The 14,552-nt window shown below is 40.1% G+C and overlaps 2 protein-coding genes across 4 annotated transcripts in view; both read right to left on the bottom strand.

The window, feature by feature from the left end:
* The window catches only part of OTOR (otoraplin), a 7,348-nt gene extending 1,075 nt beyond the window's left edge, over positions 1-6,273 (bottom strand). Inside the window, exons 1-4 of the mRNA XM_009282545.2 lie at positions 5,797-6,273; positions 3,161-3,240; positions 2,541-2,680; positions 1,865-1,975 (exon numbers count right to left, since the gene is read on the bottom strand). Coding sequence (XP_009280820.1) covers positions 1,865-1,975; positions 2,541-2,680; positions 3,161-3,240; positions 5,797-5,834 — 369 coding nt within the window. The 5' untranslated portion in view covers positions 5,835-6,273. The remainder of the gene's footprint in view (positions 1-1,864; positions 1,976-2,540; positions 2,681-3,160; positions 3,241-5,796) is intronic.
* A 94-nt stretch (positions 6,274-6,367) lies between these two features.
* On the bottom strand, positions 6,368-14,537 carry SNRPB2 (small nuclear ribonucleoprotein polypeptide B2). 3 transcript variants are annotated; one of them, XM_019472920.1, is made up of 7 exons: positions 14,429-14,505; positions 12,643-12,692; positions 12,257-12,394; positions 10,169-10,309; positions 8,983-9,036; positions 7,278-7,366; positions 6,368-6,751 (listed from the first exon to the last, which is right to left on the bottom strand). In XM_019472920.1, the coding sequence occupies exons 3-7, from the start codon at positions 12,356-12,358 to the stop codon at positions 6,592-6,594; spliced, it is 546 nt and encodes a 181-aa protein (XP_019328465.1). In that variant the 5' UTR covers positions 12,359-12,394; positions 12,643-12,692; positions 14,429-14,505; the 3' UTR covers positions 6,368-6,591. The 3 variants fall into 3 exon arrangements, with proteins under 3 accessions (XP_019328465.1, XP_019328464.1, XP_009280818.1); XM_019472919.1 differs by having other exon boundaries at positions 12,257-12,429; positions 14,429-14,504; XM_009282543.2 differs by lacking the exon at positions 12,643-12,692 and having other exon boundaries at positions 12,257-12,429; positions 14,429-14,537.
* Between the last annotated feature and the right edge of the window lie 15 nt (positions 14,538-14,552).

Below are 14,552 nucleotides of genomic sequence, written 5' to 3'. Positions count from 1 at the left end.
CCCACTTTCCCCCATCGAGTTGCCTATCAGTTGTTCCTCCATGCAAGGCCATTTGTGTGTGCCACCCAGTGCTCTGATCAGGGGCGGGCGCCACATGCTGATTAACCACTAAGCTTTGGGCATCATCAGGTCCCCTAATATAAATGGCAACCCATTCTCAAGAGAACCCATCATAACACTAATATTGGGCTTTGCAGGTGCAAGGCCTGGAAAGCAAGGCAAAAACATTGCCAGCGGCTGGGGGGAAGGTTACAGAGCTGTGAGCAAGAGACCAGCTTCTGACTTGCAGATAGAAGGCTGATGGCATTAGAGGCATCTATGGCGGTGTGCAACACTAGCTCTGTATAAAATGGCACCTTTAAGGGATATTTCTGGAGCAAGCAGCATGCCCGTACACAGATTGGTTAAGATGGGCTGTAGACTGTTTGAAATGTGAACTTAGAAAGAGTCAGATCCTTAAGGTCACGTTTGCAACACACAAGTGGGGAGCAGTAGAACAAGGAAAAGAATGTATCTGTATCACCCTTCGTTTTCGTTGCAAAGTTCCTGCATAGCGAGACTGTGAAGTAAGGGTGAAACGACTGTGAAAGTCTGTGTCACTAGTTTTGTGAAAGAAAATCACTTTCCAATTAAAGTTCTGCCTTGCAGCCTGACAACAGCCCATTATGGACCCCGAGTCAGCCTGCAGGCTAAGACATCGCTTTAACCTACCTCTGCTTGCCGTTCAGCTTGCCATGCAGCAGACTGGCTGTCATATTGTTGAGAAATGAGCTTAGAAACATATTTTAGTCATTCTTTCATGTTCTGTGACTAATTAATTGCTGCAATGCTTCTGGGCCAAATTCAGAATAACCTAATGTAGTGTCAAGAAAAGCAATCACTTATCCAAGATTCGCATTTCCTCAAATAAAGGTTGTCTGACACATTATAACACAAATCCTAGCAACTATTAACATGAAACAAAATTCTTCCTTTCACTTATTTCCTCTGTGTTAATGAAACCCATCTAGTAATCTGGACCTGGGATTAAAAACTCCATATACGATTTCAATATTGAAGCACTAATTGTATTTTGCCGTACACTTCAAAACAGCATATAGCTAAATATTCAATATTGATGAAGGTAATTACTGGAAACGTACCACTCAATTTGTTTTAAGCATAGAAATAAGCTACCAGTAAGTGTTAGTTGTAAGCCAAACCATACCAGCCTCTGAGAAAGGACCCTCCTCTTCCACTCTTCTGTGAAGTGTTTCAGATCTTCAGTAAAATTAAGAGTTGTCTGGTGTATGAGACACTACTGTACATCATCAGGGACAATCACCCTTTCAGAAGTACAGCCTACTTACTCACAGAACACTAATGTGTTTCCAATAGCGTTTTAATTCAGCTTTTTGATAGACGTACCAATAACTGTGAAAGCATGCTTGTTTTCTCAGAAAAAGAGTAAATCAGACGTTCTCTATGACAATGTCCCTCTATATACAGTTTATAGAAAGTGTGCTTGTACGCGTTACTAAAGTACGCAGCACAATATCCAGACTCTAAAAAAGAAAGCTTCTTGCAATGTATTGCAAATGGCTTGGGTAAAACTTACATGGCCTTGAAGGAATACTGTTCAAATCAATAGGAACTCTAATAGGATCAAGCCCTTAATGCAGCATTTGTAATGTCTGCAATATCAGAGCGTATGTTAGGATTTTATTGAGGCTATTTGCCTGTATAAAGGCCCAAAGATCGGATCCCTAAGCATCTGTGATATGCTACAATCAACTGCCACAATTATGATTTGTTTTTACAGCAAATTAGCATTATACAGCCAAGTATAATTCTGTAGCCAGCTGGGCTTTTGCAAATTCCTTACCGTTGTAGGAACAGTCTTATTTGCTTCTTGATAGACATGTTGTTCTGAGACTAAACTGCTAGGGAAATAACCAACTGTCCCCATATGGTCTTCATACTGTTCTCCATAAACCTTCAAGCAAGGAGATGTATAATTAGGTACCTTAAAACAGTCCTCATCTGGTTTGAGCTAGTTCATAATTTAGTCAAAAGCAGTCACTAATATGTTAACTCTGGTTTTAGATTTCCTAGGTTCCAATTAGCTGGCACATGAAACGAACCATTAACAACAGTTCTGATACAGGCATACATTTTTTGGAGTGAATTAATACCACCTATAGTTTATCTGGAATTTTTTTTTATAAATGCAGCTAGTATTTATCTTTACTTCCCTTAAATTTAAGAGTTTTATGACCATGATAGAAGCTTTCTCCTCCATAGTTTCAGCAAACAGCCACAGAAAAGAACTGTTGAGCTCTTCTGTTCATAATTACTATATAGTTATTGAAGATATTCCATTTAAAAAAATATATTAAAAACCTCAAGACTCCTCAATCAGTTTAAGTTCAAACATTCGCTTTGAAAACTAAGTTGCTGCTTTAAAACCCACAATAGCTCAGCATTAGCATCCATTTCTTGACAGAAATGCATGTTAATCTACTTCTGGTTTGCTCATATATGCAAGAATCTCCTCTTACACTTCCAGCCCAGAATTCTCCAGAGTCGTCTTCTTTCCCTTGTTTTGAGTAAACATAAATCAACTGCCCTTTTTTGATATTAATGAATCTGCAGTCTGGAGCATTATAATCCTCTTCTGCTCTGGCAAGGGAAATGGTGTCTAGAAAAAAAAAAAAAGAATGAGGCAGACGAATTTAGATACATATATACTTTTAGAGAGAGAAATATAAATACGTATGTGCTTGTATGCACACATGTAAAACTATTTCTACAGATAAAAGTAGGTTATCCTGAAATGAATAAAAGTCTTCAAGAATTTGTTCTGCTCATTTTTCTATTCTCCAGTAAGCAAAGTAAGAGCTTAAGAATGTGCCATTTCTTCATAGTGGAAGTTACAATCCTTCTCTCTACACTTACCTTTCACTTGAGTGAAAAAATGTCCTTTACAAATCCCTTTTTGCAGTAAAACTGCATGTGACATTCCACATAAACCCTCCCACTCTGCTTTTAAAGTTGACAAACCAATGCAAATATAACAGAGCTAAATAAGCAGAGTAGTTTTCCCTCGCAGTACCGCATCCAAACTCGGCAGTCATTTTTGAGACTATTTTTTCCTTAAAATTAAAGCAAAATTACTTACAGACACAGTCATCATCAGCACACAGCTTCTTGCTGGCAAGCTTGTCCATAAAAATTCCAGTTACAAGAGGACACATTAATCTGAGACACAAAAGTAGAACAACCAAATAAACACGTCGTGTCATTTTTCTTTGCTGCAGTGCTTGCTGAATGCGCGCCGGGTCCAGCAATCCCCATCTTTTATGGAAGAGGCAGACACCTGGACAAACAAGCCAGGCCAATGGGAAGGGGTCGGGGCGACATTCCACCCCACCAGAGGAGCTGCAGGCGGGAGGAAGACCTCAGGGTCCACTCAGGAAACCGAATCCCTTCCCAAAGCCATTCTGCATTGACATTTCAATCAGCAACTGTATTATTTAAACATTTTAAGCCTTCCTGTAGTTGTCCATAATCTTAATCTTACCTCGAGCAAAGTTTGAGAATGAAAATTGTCAGAACCTGGTAAGCAGCAAAGGAAATTACATCCTTCCAAATCCTGAAGTTCTTCGTTTTCACAAATGCTCACTGACAAGCGTAAGCTTCACTGGACCGTAAACCCTCAGTGGCAGAGATTTCCCTGTTATGGTCTACAGAAAGGACCTACTAGGACCCTAACACATGGACACAAATGTAAACAAAGCAACAGGGAGTTGAAACCCAGAAAAAAGGCTTTGCAAGTCAGCAATTTAAATCTGAAATCTAAGAGTTCAAGCACCACATGCTTGTACGGGCAGGATCCCTTCCACAGGGAGACGCAGTCGAGAGCAAAGCACACAGGTTAAGCCAGGAAGCAACCATTTCACTTTTATTTACATACATCTTACAATTGAGAGTTTGCAGATGCAAGATGCTGAACAACATACAGTGCCACAGGCTGACTTAAAAGGTCCTCTTTATGCCTTGGAGAGGACATCTAGAATTCATCTAACTTCCCAAAATCTTGTCCTAGCATACATGAGGCAAGACTTGTAGGGAGTATTTTAATTGAAATAGATGTGCACACACATGCACAAAAGGAACAACCACCGGAGTTACTGCACTGTAGGCGATTCACATCACAGCTGTCAGGCTACAGAAGGCTGGTCTGGATCAGTCCTTAAAAGTGACCAAGAGCAAGTTTGGGAATTCCCAAAACTCCAGAGAACCAGCGCTACCTGATTCACAAGGAGGCCTGAAGAGCTGCTGGCTGTACCAGCTTTCAGTCAACAAGCAGAACAGAGGAAGCTGTCAACTGTCATCCAAAATCCCACACTCTTTCTTCAAAAGAGCATCTTGCAATTTCTAGCATCACCCTCCTGTTACAGCTGACTTCACCACATTCTCTAATCTTCCAGCCCATTACCCCTTCCTCCAACCTCCCGTATGTAGTGTCTAACTTCCTTTGCAGACAGCTCCACACAAACCCTTCTAAGTCAATAAAGGTCAAGAGCGGTAGTATGCAGTGGTAGTCTCATGTACGCAGACTAGTGGGATGCAAGGACGGCATAATTAATACCTATAAAATTATGACTGCAGAAGGAAAAACATAAGGTTCATGATGGAATAACATAGTCACTTTTGCTCCTGTGTTACAGGCACATTGAAACGATTTTTCACTTGCAAGTATTAGAATACTTGTGAAATCACACACACACACAAAAAATCACTAAAAAGAATGAAAAAAATACACGTATGAAGCTATGACTAATCGAGATGACGCTGGAAGGGACATCATCTTGCATTGTACTCTGGGAGCAGAAGATGAAAGATTTTTCAGGTCTCGTGCAAAAAAGGTGGTTTATGTAGCTAGTTTTATGCTTACAGATGCACTGAAACATAGCACTTGCTCAGAAATTGAGTGGACATGCCAGAACTACCATATATAATATACCAAGAAGTATACCAAGATTTTATAAAAATCAATCATACTTTCCTGAAGGTGCAGCACTTTCTCCAAAGAACAGTTTTAAGTCAGATCTCAATTGTTTCAGAACACAAAACTGGGGGAAATAGATGCTCTGCAGCTACAGCCAAGCCCACACAACACAGGAAGGGACTGCACCGAGCCATGGTCAGAGGAAAGGCTATGGCCTCCAGCATCCTTCCTCCCGCCCCCATTGACCAAATTACTTTGGAAACAGAAAAAACCTCAACACTTGCAATGCAGCTACAATGCAAAACATTCTTCCTTGTAGTTTCTTGCCTAAATATCAGCTACTCCAATACTTACCTGAACTGCTTCTAAAGGAAACCATAAAGGAACTCTATCCCATTACTTTTTTGTCTGAAAGGCTAGTTAGAGGCCTCACAGAGAAGGTGTTCAAGAAGCGAGGAATGGTGCAACATGACAAGCGCTGTGTGACCGCTTCCTCTCAAACATTAATCTTCAAGGGTCCGATTGCAATCCTGCTAGCCAACACCATGCAACAGCTACTGCAAGATTCACCAAAAATATAATCATATTTTAAGGAAATTGCATTATTCTCTTAACCTAAAATATCTAGGTCTTCCATCACCGGAACGAAACACTTCAGCTTTCAAAGTGATTTTTGCACCCAAATATTTAGAACAGTTACAACTCACAAGACTATATCTGATTACTTCACTGCATTCAGTGTATTTCATGTCACACAAGACCTGTAAAGGTTTGACAAATGGGAAAAAAAAACACCCCAAAACAAAACACCCAACAAACCCAGAAGCATTAGGACGTGCATTTTGGAAAAACCTGCCTAAAAATGGACCATCAGGCTCATCCGCATTGTCTTTGTAAAGAGCCAGAAAGCCCTTTCTAAACCATTTATTAAAATCACTGGTAATAGGGCTGGAAAGAGCAGAAGAGAAGCCAACAGATAAACTTTTATGTTTCTTCCGTGGACCTGCTTCTACTACCAGCCATCATTAGAAAGACAAAACCAAGTTGAGCAACAGTGCTGTCAAACTGTAATCAATTTCTACCCATACCTGGAAGAAAACCTCACTAATGGTAAGTTGTTTTTCTTAAGTGACAAAATTATTCTTGCTGAAAAGCAGCTGTCCCCTTGATAATGAGGCTGAAGACTGAGTGTTGCATTTATTCTGAATATGCTGACATTCCTGCTCACGCTTTTTGCTCTAGAAAGACAGCTATTTTTCCAGCACTCACTTCTGAGAAATGAGTGTCATCTTAAAAGTAGCTAAACCAATATACTGAGTAAGCCCTGCAAGCCTAACAGATCAATAATAAGACGGATTCGAGGAAAAACATGGCTTGAAAACAGCATAAACTGAATTTATTTTATAAAAATTAGTATTTCAACACAACACATTTACTATCCAGTAGATCCGTGGAAATCCTACGTCTGTTCTGGCCGTTGTGGCAATTTTACACAAGTCTTAAGTTTTCTGCAGAGAACAGCAAACATGCTAGTGGATCAAAGTATCGTCATATCAAAAAAACAACTATCCACAGAAGTCCTTTATAGGAGCATCCGGTTATTTCTTTGCGTAAGTGATTTTCATGGCATGAGATGGAGTAATCTTGAATCCTTGGAGAGCATCTCGAGCAGCTCCTGCCTGATTCTCATTTTCAAACTCCACAAATGCAATGTCATGGCGCCCAGGCACTAAGCGTACTTCTTTGAATCCAGGAAACCTTTAAAATAAGGTGAAAAAGTCAGATAATATTTCCTAGTTTGATAATTCATCTCTCTTCAGTAGCCGTAAGACCTTATCATAAGCATCTACTAGTATAATAGTTACTACTAATGAAAGATTTAATTTGAAGGGGTTTACATGTCCCGTCCTTAGAACCATGCCTCAATTAAGGATCATTACATGGAAGCAATTTAATCAGTCTTGTGCACATACGGAAGCAACTTAACGCTTGTTTTAAAACTGCTCCTGCTGTCGTAAAGTCTTTAATATTACAGTCACCAGCTTAAATCTGGTGCAGATTGATAGTAGATAACTTACACAATCAAAACCAGCTACAAAAAAGTTCAGATTTGCTTTCTGCACCAAGTCATCAGAACTGACATCTGTAATCTTGGCAGTAAGACAAAGAACTGAAATACCTTCAGAAGAAACTCTTATTTCTAAAAAGTCAGCTTGCCAGCTGAGAAAAAGCATACAGGTAACAGAAGAATTCAAAGGAGAAGGCCTTTCTATTCAAAACTTACTGATTGAATAACATGGACAGCATCATCTCATTCGTTTCCTCAGGCAAGTTATTAAGGAAAAGGATATAGTTTGGTGGGTTATCAGGCACCTGCAACAACAGAAGATCAAAGCTCAGAAGATGACACACAGCTATCTGTTCCTCTGCATCTGTCTGCATGATTATTTGAACCGAGACTCACATATCCTTAGTTTTGCTCATAGCGCTGCTAGCTGGACTTCAGTATACCTTCATGCAATATGCAGAGCCCCTTGGTTCTTTTATAAGGATGTATTAATTTGGAGAGGCTCTTATTTCCACAAAAACCACAGTAACATATTGTCTTAAATCTCATATTTAAACTCGACAACTCAACAGCTGATACTGCAGTACTCTCAGCACTGCCAGGGGTGGGACCCAGGTGCCTAAGTACTGGCTGTAGTGCTGTCCAAGACACCTGTGTGGCCGCGGAAGAACCTGTGAAAGACTCGCGTCCTTCTGGAAGAGCAGTGGGAGGCCAAGATAAATACCCTGTTCACCTGCAGTAGTACTGAAATACTGAATATCTTTGGGCAACTGAAACCCACAAAACCCACATGGTTTTACTACAGTGCTCTGTTCAAACTTATTAATTAGAAAACCCATTAGATTTAAAGCTTTAGAGTCTTTAGCAGATTTGCCTGCTAATACGGATTTGTAGCAACCCACCAGACACAAGGCTGAGTAGTCCGTTTGCTGACACTGGACTGAAAGGCTGGAATCTCCTTAAGTCATCAAGGAGATTACAAAAATAAAAAGAAACTGGACACCACAACTTCAAACGTCCTAATAACGGTGCCAAGTAAGGTAACGCCTCAGCAGAACAATTTCCTTCAGCTGATGGAAATATTCCAGGCAGCGCCATTAGAAAATAAACTTCTGAAGTTCAAAGAAAAATACCTAAATATTCAGTGTTGCGCTTTGATGCAAACTGACATACACATATTGTGCCTTGTTACAAATGACACCTGAAAGAAAACCCAGACTGGGAGCAAGACATTTTCCCCTGTGGATTATGTAAGCAATCCTCAATGATAGTACTCAGGAAAGAGACGCAGGGCAGGCAAAGAGTCTTCTGTAGTATTTGCCTTCCTGCAAATCTGGGCTCTTTAGTACCTCCACTTCTAACACACACCAATCATTTAGAAGGCCACTGAGCGGACACGAGTGAAGCGTAGGGAGTTGTTGCTACATCTCCACACAATCCTTTGGAAAATAAGACACTTATCAGAAAAAAGAAAAAGTGAGCAGAGGACCCCCAAACTCCTTTGGGGGAGAGAAAGGAAGCTTTTAGGCCGATATTCTGGCACCCTGCGTAGTCTTCCTTCTCCTTTTCTACTACTAGAACAAAATAAGTTAAAGGGAACTTATTAACAATGAAAAAAAAATTAAGAATCCTTCAACTGATACTAAGCACAGTCCAAATTTAAGAATCAAGTAGGATTTGTTAATAGTGCAGTTTTCTGTATAATAATGAGAAACTGCAGATTTTCATTTCATGTCAACCAGATATAGTAAAAGTGGGATTTCTTTTGTTTACTGTGATTTAGCTGTTAGACAAATGTCTCGCAGAACAAAAAGGAAGCTGTAAAATATATCCTCAAGCTTCCATGTGTAACAATTATTCATAGAGAATAATTTTAAACATTAGTGCTTTCAGTCACACACACACAAAAAAAAGGCATTACCTGCTGATTCTGTGCTGCAGTCCCTGGGGCATTGGCTGAATTTTGTGTTGCTCCCTAGTAAATACGTACAAAATAGTTTTACAATGGTGTTCTGTTAGAAATATATAAGCACACATCACCACGTTTCTGCACAACTCAAGAAGCATGTTAAGGTTTCTTTACACTACAATCCAAGGAACATTTGTTGCTTATGAGATACCTCCCAAAGGGAAACATAAAGCACGTGAATTTCACTGAACTCCAAAACCAGGCAATCAAAGCAAAAACATCAGTAGTATCTGATCTGACTAATGGCTGAGTCAGCAGATACTGCAAATCACTATTTCTCCACATTATAAAATTTGGTTTAATAGACAGGAAGGAAGTAGTTTTGAAAATGAAGGCCTAGTCAGGACATACCTAATAGGAGAAAAATAGGTGTTTCCACCAAGGACTCCAGTTTAGCAAGGATAACTAAAGCTATTACCATTATAGCTAGTAGCAATTATTTCTTCCTAAGAGATTTGTATATAACGATTGATTTTTTTAATAAATCCTGAGAAATCTGAATATTCTACCTAGGAAACGTTGCTTTCTATGAACACTTATCTCTCCTTGATACCAATTTGTGCCTTAGCAGGAAGCGTAGTTAAGTAACACAACATTCAAACTCTGTGCCTTGATGTTTTCTGCTATACTTCAGCACATAAATTACTAAGTGTCGTTAGATTAGGCCAGGCCAACCCTTAGTGGAGATACATTCCAAGCCAACTCCTCTCCACCCACCTGTAAATGAATTATCGTGTTCCCATTTACCATTCTTCAGTGCTTACAGAGCAAATAGGGCATTAAAACGCCAAAGGGAAAAGCGGGTTGAGCGCTTGAAGCCGGCATTAAAGATAAGCGCATACCCCCTCCTTTTTTTCTTTTTTAAAAAGCGGTTAGATTCTACTTTGGTTTATTGTACCTTTGCCCTACATGTTGGTTTTCATCTGAAAATAGGAAAGGGGGGGGGGGCGGGGAGGAACGGGAAGGACTATGTAATCAGCCTTTAACTTCTAGTGAGTACTCAAGAGCACTGGATATCAATAGACCACAACTCAGGGAATTGAGAAGTTCCAAAAGACAATCCTAATCCTAAAAAAATAATTTAAAATAGCTTTTGTGTGCGTTTGTTTATCCTTTTTTAAACAGAGAAGCAGCTTACCTGGATAACCTTTTTATTTGCTGCATTTGCTGACTGCTCCAGAGATTTGGCCTTCTTCTTTTCCTTCCTTTTTTCCTTATCAGCAAAAGTACCACGCATTTTAGAGATGATATCAGAGTCTGTTTTTGCATACTGAATACGCTTTTTAAAAGGAAAAAAATCAGTGCATTTTGCAGTTAGTAATACTGAACATTCTGCATCGCTTTCATTAGCTGTGTTCTACTGTGCATTTACACATTTTTTGCAGGAACTTGATATTAAAAATATTGTTATAAACTGTAGGTATGCTTATAGAGCGTCTAATCCTCATAATTAATTCTGAACACAACTACGGAACTCTGAAAAACACCTAAGATGGAAATTACTAAATTTAACTCATTGAAATCGGAACTCTATTCATGTAACTGCATCTTTTTAACATCTGTCAAGGTAACAGATGTACAAAGCGATACAAGGACATTTGACAAAACAGGCACTAGCTCCTATTAAAAAACCTGAGAGGATTTTTTTAACCCCATTTTAAGGGGAGTTAAAGTTTTACAGTGGTTTCTCAGATCTCTGCACAAAATTGAGTTCAGCAAAACTCAGACTTCTTAAATAGAATGGCAAATACCTGCCTCAATCCAAACCGGATCGCATGAATCACGTCAGCAGCACAACAGCGCTGGTTTTCTGACACAGGCTGCCTGATGACCTGAGAGGATTTTTTTAACCCCATTTTAAGGGGAGTTAAAGTTTTACAGTGGTTTCTCAGATCTCTGCACAAAATTGAGTTCAGCAAAACTCAGACTTCTTAAATAGAATGGCAAATACCTGCCTCAATCCAAACCGGATCGCATGAATCACGTCAGCAGCACAACAGCGCTGGTTTTCTGACACAGGCTGCCTGATGCACTAGTCGGGGGGTGAGCAGATTCGGCTATGAGTATACAGGTGTGCAACATTATATATGCACACAGTCCTATCGCTTTTACTATCAGAAACTACCTCAACACAGAATTACACAGCAGTTAAAAGGGTTTTTTTTTAAATGCTTTTGTTTAGTGCTTAGAGAAGAGTATGCATGCTGCAGGCAATATTCAAAGAGGGAAGTACACCTGAGAGCTTATGAAGCCTTAATCTTTTTATTTCCTGTTGAGTTTTACTGAGCACAAAACTCTCTAAGGGTAAACGACAGAACTGAACTTGCACAGTTCCTTGTTAATTATTTCATTAGAGAATCTGAAAGTGTTAACGAAAAAAGCTCATGGCTCAGCAACACAACTGTCTCTGCTCTCCTTAACGCTCAAAGCTGTGAGCTGAAAGCCAGTATTAATATATCCATCCATCACTGAAGTCAAGTGCGCCATTTGCAGGTATTGTTACACCTCACGAATAGGTGCAAAATTCAGGGATGCCTAATTATCCAAGCAGGCAACGACGTGTCAATTGTTGTGCTATTCCGCACGTTATCAAGTACATTATTAAATCACGTTCTATCAACCAGCAGCGTATTTGCTTCACTGAAGTTATACTGAAATTCAGTTATTTGGCTTGGTGATCAGATGCACGCACAAGCAGAACTAGCCATCGATTTAAAAAATAAATCACCAGTTGCATCTGTTGATTTCTGGAAAGTAAAACTGCAGAAATCTTCACCCTACTCACTGCTACCTCAAAAAGGAAGCATCATATTCTAGCTATTTATTACGAATACAATAGTAATTCAGGTCACTCTAGATAAATCAACTGAAAGCACCTAATTTCAGTAACATTACAGAATGAATTTAATTGGTTCAACAGAAGACCTGATGAGTAAAATGGAAGTATTTAAGATCTTAAAAACTTTAATCCAGCATATAAAAACATAAAGCCATCACTTAGGAAACCTAAATGCTAAGTTCAACCTCTGCGTGTGCTTTAACTACAGTCTCGCCGGCATCCCTCTAGCTTGCATGAATACATACATTCATCAGGACGTGAGGTGATTGAGTAACACTACAATTACAAGTACACGTGATAAGTTAATTCACAAGGTGCAAGTACCAAAACACTGTATCATACCGTGGCAACTTTTTTTTAATTTAGAAAGCTAACAAAATAACTTACCATTGGTTTCCCATAAAATGGAAAGCCTTGTAGTTGTCTCAAAGCATTGGTAGACGATCCAAGTTCTTTAAATATAACAAAAGCCTGTCCCCTCATCTTCATAGTCTTTAAAGCCACAATGTCGACCACATGACCAAACTGTGAGAATAACGCATACAAGGACCTCTTCAGCTCTGTTGGCCACACGAAAAAATAGATTATAGCAGGTTACATGCAAACGTCCACTTCTACAAGTCTGCTGTCCTTCAGGGACAATATTTTTTGCCAGCTTTAGCTCACACAGTGATACGTTACATGAGTTTAGTCAAAACTGTTGCGCGAGTACAAGTTTATTTGCCCAGTTTTCGTAAGTTGGTGTATAACGCTTGGTTGTATAACTTTCTCACCTCAAGTATTCAGCTAGTGGAAAAGTTGTACTGCCATCCATTCTACCATTCTAAGAGAGTAAAAATTACACAAGGATACGTATATATGTTTCTTCATATACATATATACACACGCACTCCCTCACACGTTCAAGTATGATGTACGAAAGCCATCAAAGACTGATCAGAAAACCACACTGTAACACGCAATAGTAAAGAGGTATGACTTAAAACAAGAACACGGCAAACTAGTACCTACTTAAAGGCTAATTAAATTTGGAAATGCTGTTTGTAACTGTTTAATCAATTCTCTCACGGACATGAAATATTTTTTCGTATTCTGGATCCGAGTATGTTTTTGTACGATCACACTGTACCTTACAACTGCAATGGATTTATTTTCATTATTTAAAATCACCTGACTACACGCCAAATTAAACCTTAATCTTATCCAATCAAGCTAAATAAATCCTCTGCATTGCGTGATTATTCACTGTCTCCTGTTTATTGCTGTTGAGACTTGGTAATACCAGCCCACTGTCACCTCCCCCAGCTGCTCTTGACCAACCGCAGCGATATTTTTTTTTAAAAAAAGTTTTCTTATCAGAACATTGCCTTAAAAATAACTTCAAAAACTGTATTAAAAAAAATCCAGCTGCTCTTGACCAACCGCAGCGATATATTTTTTTAAAAAAGTTTTATCAAAACATTTCCTTAAAAATAACTTCAAAAACTGCATTAAAAAAAAAAATCACATTTGCAAGCTTTACAGGTAATATGAAATCCTACATTTAAAAACTATAACCACGCAATTTCATAATGGAGACTTACTAGTTTATAGGGCACTTAACATGCTACAAAGCAAGCCCCAAGTCAAATTTATTCAGTAGAACCATCTTGACAAGTTAATAAATAACTTCTCAGCAAAGCTGCTTCCACTTTCAGATCTCTCTGTGGAGCACCCTGAAGAAACATTTAAGTAGTGCTAGTCTGACCCAGCCACTCAGTTCACAAACAATATCGAATAAATTACCTTGATCACTTTAGATCACAAGCTAAGCGTGAGTGTTAAGCGGATGGTTCTATGCAGACATTGAATACACGGCCAGATAAGGGCAAGAGAGGTTTGGGTTTTTTCGCACACTGCGAGGAGCTAAAATTCCTCAGCACGAAGCCACCTCTCGCTAAAGAGGGCTGCAGTGACTGCGAGGCAGTGCCTCTAACACGGTGATGCAACGGCTGGCTCGTGCCGATACCGAAATACTAGAGAGACATACGGTTTTCTTCGTCGAAGACTGTTACTTACGGTAACAGTGCCACGCTCGCCGCTTTCGCATGGCGCTGAAACAAAAGGGGAGCACACAGATGCTCCCACGTTTCAGTGAGAGGGGGCTGCTGACCACCGAACCGTACACCAACATGCCTCTTAGCACCCATCGAATATTCCGATTATTGCTATCGTCACAGTTATCCACCGACAAGCGAACCTAACGTATGCAATTAGCTACGGAGCTACAGTAGCGAGGCAAGCAGAAGCTTCCTGAGAAACACGGGCCCTGGCTTACAAAAAGACTTAAACATCGCGCTGCGTTTGTCGGCTCTAGCTGCTGCTTCTTTACAAGCAGCCCTTTGCCGAGCGCTCGGTTCAGGACCGCCACCCGTACGGCACCTCAGAGCGCCCCGGGAGCCCCCGAAGCCACGGCACGGCCAAAATGCCGAGCGCTGTGTGAGAGCGTAGGGCCAGGCGTGGAAGCCAGCCCGATGCGACAGCGTCCGCTTTCTAAAGGCGAGTCACAGGCACCGATACCTTCTTTCTTAATCTTGTCGTTGATGTTGTTGATGTAGATGGTGTGGTTCGGCCTGATGTCCATCCTGCGGGGCGGCTGCAGACCTGCCTGCGGGCAGAGCACACGCGGGAGCCGTTAGCGGCG

Source organism: Aptenodytes forsteri, unplaced genomic scaffold, assembly GCF_000699145.1.
Source record: "Aptenodytes forsteri isolate BGI_AS27 unplaced genomic scaffold, ASM69914v1 Scaffold5, whole genome shotgun sequence".
NCBI lineage: Eukaryota > Metazoa > Chordata > Aves > Sphenisciformes > Spheniscidae > Aptenodytes > Aptenodytes forsteri.
Note: the sequence above shows the minus strand (reverse complement) of the source record. Positions and strands in the feature narration are given on the sequence as shown.